The sequence below is a fragment of the Dromiciops gliroides genome, chromosome X (genome assembly GCF_019393635.1).
Source record: "Dromiciops gliroides isolate mDroGli1 chromosome X, mDroGli1.pri, whole genome shotgun sequence".
In the NCBI taxonomy this organism is placed as follows: Eukaryota; Metazoa; Chordata; class Mammalia; order Microbiotheria; family Microbiotheriidae; genus Dromiciops; species Dromiciops gliroides.
Window position 1 is genome coordinate 22281809 of NC_057867.1, and position 4246 is coordinate 22286054.

General features: G+C 37.8%; 1 protein-coding gene across 1 annotated transcript; it reads right to left on the reverse strand.

Annotated features, from left to right (window-relative positions):
• Positions 1-601: 601 nt before the first annotated feature.
• Positions 602-1624, reverse strand: LOC122734146 (keratinocyte-associated transmembrane protein 2-like). Its single transcript, XM_043974865.1, has 2 exons — positions 1228-1624; positions 602-1052 (listed from the first exon to the last, which is right to left on the reverse strand). The coding sequence occupies exons 1-2, from the start codon at positions 1622-1624 to the stop codon at positions 715-717; spliced, it is 735 nt and encodes a 244-aa protein (XP_043830800.1). The 3' UTR covers positions 602-714.
• Between the last annotated feature and the right edge of the window lie 2622 nt (positions 1625-4246).

Below are 4246 nucleotides of genomic sequence, written 5' to 3' on the forward strand. Positions count from 1 at the left end.
AATTATAAAGTCTGTCATACCAGAAATTTCAATATATTTGTTGCATTATCAACTTGGAATTTTGGCCTATATGAGCAGTCCCAATGTCTAAGAGTACTGCTGAAGTCCTCTAAGAAATATCTAAAATACTTCTCCTGAAGAAAAGTTCTATTTACATGCAAGGCATTATATCTGTTATGTTCATTTATATTAGTTTGATAGCACAAAGAAATTTGTGCTTAAAAAAAAGATCAATATCCGGCTACCAAAGAGACTGCTGCAGTGATGCTAGACTATTTTAAATTTACATAAATATTCTGAGGGACTTACCAATTAGTTCACTGACATTTTCAGAAGATACAAGATAAATAAACCTGATAAAAACAGGGTACACAAAATAATATTTAGCGCCATGTTTTCAATATCAGATTTGAATTTGACTGAAAAAATAAATAAAGATAATAATAAAGATAAAAAGTATACACATCCCTTATCTCCAAACTACCATGAAAAAATGAGAGAGGTTAACCTCTCATTTATGTACCAACTGTCTATGGCAAATATCTCCATAATATGATATAAAAAGTCAGACAAAGAAAATGACTAAATAAGTAACCTCAGATCATAGTACTTTCAAAAAATATAATCATTAGTAATCTTCAGAGAAGGCATTGCCTCATTAACATTCTGATCTAGTCGATGATATTCCACAGTTTTGGAGCAAAGACCATCATGTCATTTTCTGCTCTGAACCATTAGGAAGATCTTTCTTTTGTTGTGATATGTGATATAAACAATAGCAATCAAAAGAGCAAAAATAATGAGATGAAAAAAGAAATGGCTGTCTTCCTCCTCTACATTTGATGATGCAGACTTAAAGGATTTTGTCTCATGAAAATTGTTCAGATTAACAGTCTGTTCAAATCCTGCATAAGCTGTATTTTCTTGCGTTTGCTCATCAGTATCATCTCTGGTATTAGGAGTCCAGTCATAGTCTTGTTCTCCATAATCCCCATTGTCCAAAACATCCTTGGTTACAGATGAAGAACTGTTCAGTGCAAGAAGTTCCTCGTGGGGGCAGCTAGGTGGTGTAGTGGATAAAGCACTGTCCCTGGAGTCAGGAGGACCTGAGTTCAAATCCAGCCTCAGACACTTGACACTAGCTGTGTGACCCTGGGCAAGTCACTTAACCCTCATTGCCCCTCAAAAAAAAAAAAAGAAAAAGAAAAGAAAAATGAAGTTCCTCATCCTCTATTCTAGTATCTTCAGTAGCATCAATTTCCATTTGGGGTATGGCAGTAGGTGACAGAGGGAATACAGATGTGGTCACTTCATTTTTTTCTGAACTGGGTACAAGGGCTGGGGCACTGGTGCTGGAAACAATAAGTTTGGTATAGTTATGAGATAGCAGCACATCTGATAACTCAGGTTCCACAGTATTTAAAACTTGTTTCACAGTTGCTGTTCGTGCGGTATTACCTTGAGCACTGAGCAGCTCCGGGAAGACAAGCAGCATCAGGAGGAGGAGTAGAGGCAAGGTCTGGGCAGGGAGGTTGGGGAGGCAGCATAAGGTATCGTGGAGCTGGAGCAGTGGCCTTTCCTGCAGGGCCACCTCTATGGTCCTGCGGGTGGGAACTGAAGCCATGGCCGGGACGTGAGCCTTGAATTTTTATAGGAATTTTTTCGGGGGAGGGAAGTCCCCACGTGTAGTAGGGTGAACTCACAATCTAACATCCAATCCTGTCTCACCCAGAATGCATGCTTAGCTTGTGATCAATGTATGGAGACATGTATATGTGTTCCAAGAACAAGGGGGAAAAGGGGAGGGGGAACAAGTTCAAACTGAGAGAAAAGGGAAGAAGGGGGGTGATGAGTCTAAGGAATGTCAAAGAAAAGGGGAGGCAGACTGGTCGGAGACATGATTTTTATTACAGGCCATAAACTAAGATGTAGCTGACAAGTAAGGAGACAAAGCAGAAGTAAAGTAAATACTGCTAGTTGGTAAAGGAGACAGAGAACTGAGCAATAAAACTTTAAGGCAAAGACAGAAAAACTAACTATACTGGGGGGGCTGGGTATGTTCCAGACCTCATCCTCAGAGTTTAATCTAACTTAAATCCATAATCATATCATAGAGAACTGACCCAAGTCCATCATCTCATACACATTTTTATCCTAAGTCCTTCAGAATTGTCTTGGATCATTATATTGCTAAGAATAGCTAAATCAATCACAGCTGATGATTGTGTGGCATTACTGCTACTGTGTACAATGTTCTCCTGGTTCTCCTCACTTCACTTTGCAGCAGTTCACATAAGTTTTCTCAGGATTTCCTGAAAGCATCCTGTTCATGGTTTTTTGTTTTTTTTTTTTTTGGTGAGGCAATTGGGGTTAAGTGACTTGCCCAGGGTCACACAGCTAGTAAGTGTCAAGGGTCTGGGGCCAGATTTGAACTCAGGTCCTCCTGAATCCAAGGCTGGTGCTCTATCCACTGCGCCACCTAGCTGCCCCTGTTCATTATTTCTTATGTCATAATAGTATTCAATTAAAATTACATAAGATAGCTTGTTCAGCCATTCACCAGTTGATAGGTGTTCCCTTGATTTCTAAATTTTTGCCACCACAAAAACTGCTGCCATAAAATTTTTTTTACATATATGTGCTTTTCTTTTTTCTTTTGTTTCTTTGGGGATACAGAACTAATAGTGGCATTGCTGGGTCAAAGGGTATGTACAGTTTGGTAGTTCTTTGGGCATAGTTCCAAATTGCTCTCCAAAAATGGTTAGATTAGTGCATAAGTCCACCAAAAGTGCAATAATGTCCCTATTTGTCCACATTCCCTCCAACATTTGTCATTTTTCTGTCCTTTCACATTAGCCAATCTGAAGATTGTGAGGTGATCATTTGCATGTCTCTAATCAATAGTTATTTAGAGCACTTTAAAAAAATAATTTTTTACTTTTCCGCAACTAAATGTAAAGACATTTTAACATTTATTTTAAAAAATTTTGAGTCACTATTTTTCTCTCTTCCTCACTTTCCCCACTTCTTTGAGATGTTAAGCAATTAAATATAGCATATACATATCCAATCATACAACACATATTCTTCTGTTAGTTCTATTGTAAATGAAGACACAGATTCAAAGAAAATTAACAACAACAAAAAAATAAAATAAAATGAAGAATATTGTGCTTCAATCTGTATTCATGTTCCATCAGTTCTTTCAGTGTGAATAGAATTTTTCATCCTAAGCCCTTTGGAATTATCTTGGATCAGTGTATTGCTGAAAATAAATAAGTAATTCACAGTTGATCACCATACAATATTGCTGTTAGTTATAATGTTCTCCTGGTACTGATCACTTCACTTAGCAACAGTTCTTGTAACTCTTTCCAGGTTTTTCTGAAATGAGCCCGCTCATCATTTCTTATAGCACAATAGTATTCCATCATAATCATATACCACAGCTTCTTCAACCATTCCCCAATTTATAGGTGTGCCCTTAATTTCTAATTCTTTTCTACCACAAAAAGAGCTATTGTAAATATTTATGTACAAGTAGGCTATTTTTCCTTAGTTCATCTCTTTGTTATACAGACCTACTAGTGGTATTGCTGGATCAATGCTGGACCATTCCCATCTTGCTTATTTGGAGTTTAGGGTTAGGGTGACTGTTCTCTAGTCACCCTTTCCCCAAGAAAAAAACCAACCCCAAAACTATTACAATGGTGCATGGTGTGGGATAGAATTTAGGGTCAAATTGATTGTGAATCGTCCCAAAAGAATTACAAGACTCAGTGACTCAGTTTCCCAAGTTTTATCATAATACTGTGGGTGACCACAGGGAAAGAACCAGAATAGTGGAAAGGAATCTCTCAAATAGTGAAAGAAAAGACAGTTATATTTATAGTATGGATAAATTGATTTATCAGTCTCATTATAACAATCTCCACCTTTGGGAGGTACAGGGGAGGGCTTATCCTAATTTGGAGTTCCTGAGGTCCTAAGCCAACCCCCGAGGTGGGTACCTTTTTCTGTAGAGGTGTGTTTTGGGGGTTTACATGTCATAAGGTGAATCTGGGGACAAATTTGGCCTTTTCTGCGCATGTTTCTTTGTTTCCCATGCTAGTTTCAAAACATATTCATTTATTTCTAGTCTAAGTTTCTATAGCCTGTCAATTTATTTAAGGTCATCATGGCCTCTCTCCCTCTGTTCCCGTTATTGGTACTGATTTATGTGGGTAAGAGAACTTAGCATTCTGAC

Coding starts and splice junctions, on each gene's coding strand:
- LOC122734146 (XM_043974865.1), bottom strand. CDS start 1,624: ATGGCTTCAGTTCCCACCCGCAGGACCATAGAGGTGGCCCTGCAGGAA. Junction 1,053..1,227: donor TGAAGATACTAGAATAGAGG/ATGAGGAACTTC, acceptor CTAGCTGCCCCC/ACGAGGAACTTCTTGCACTG.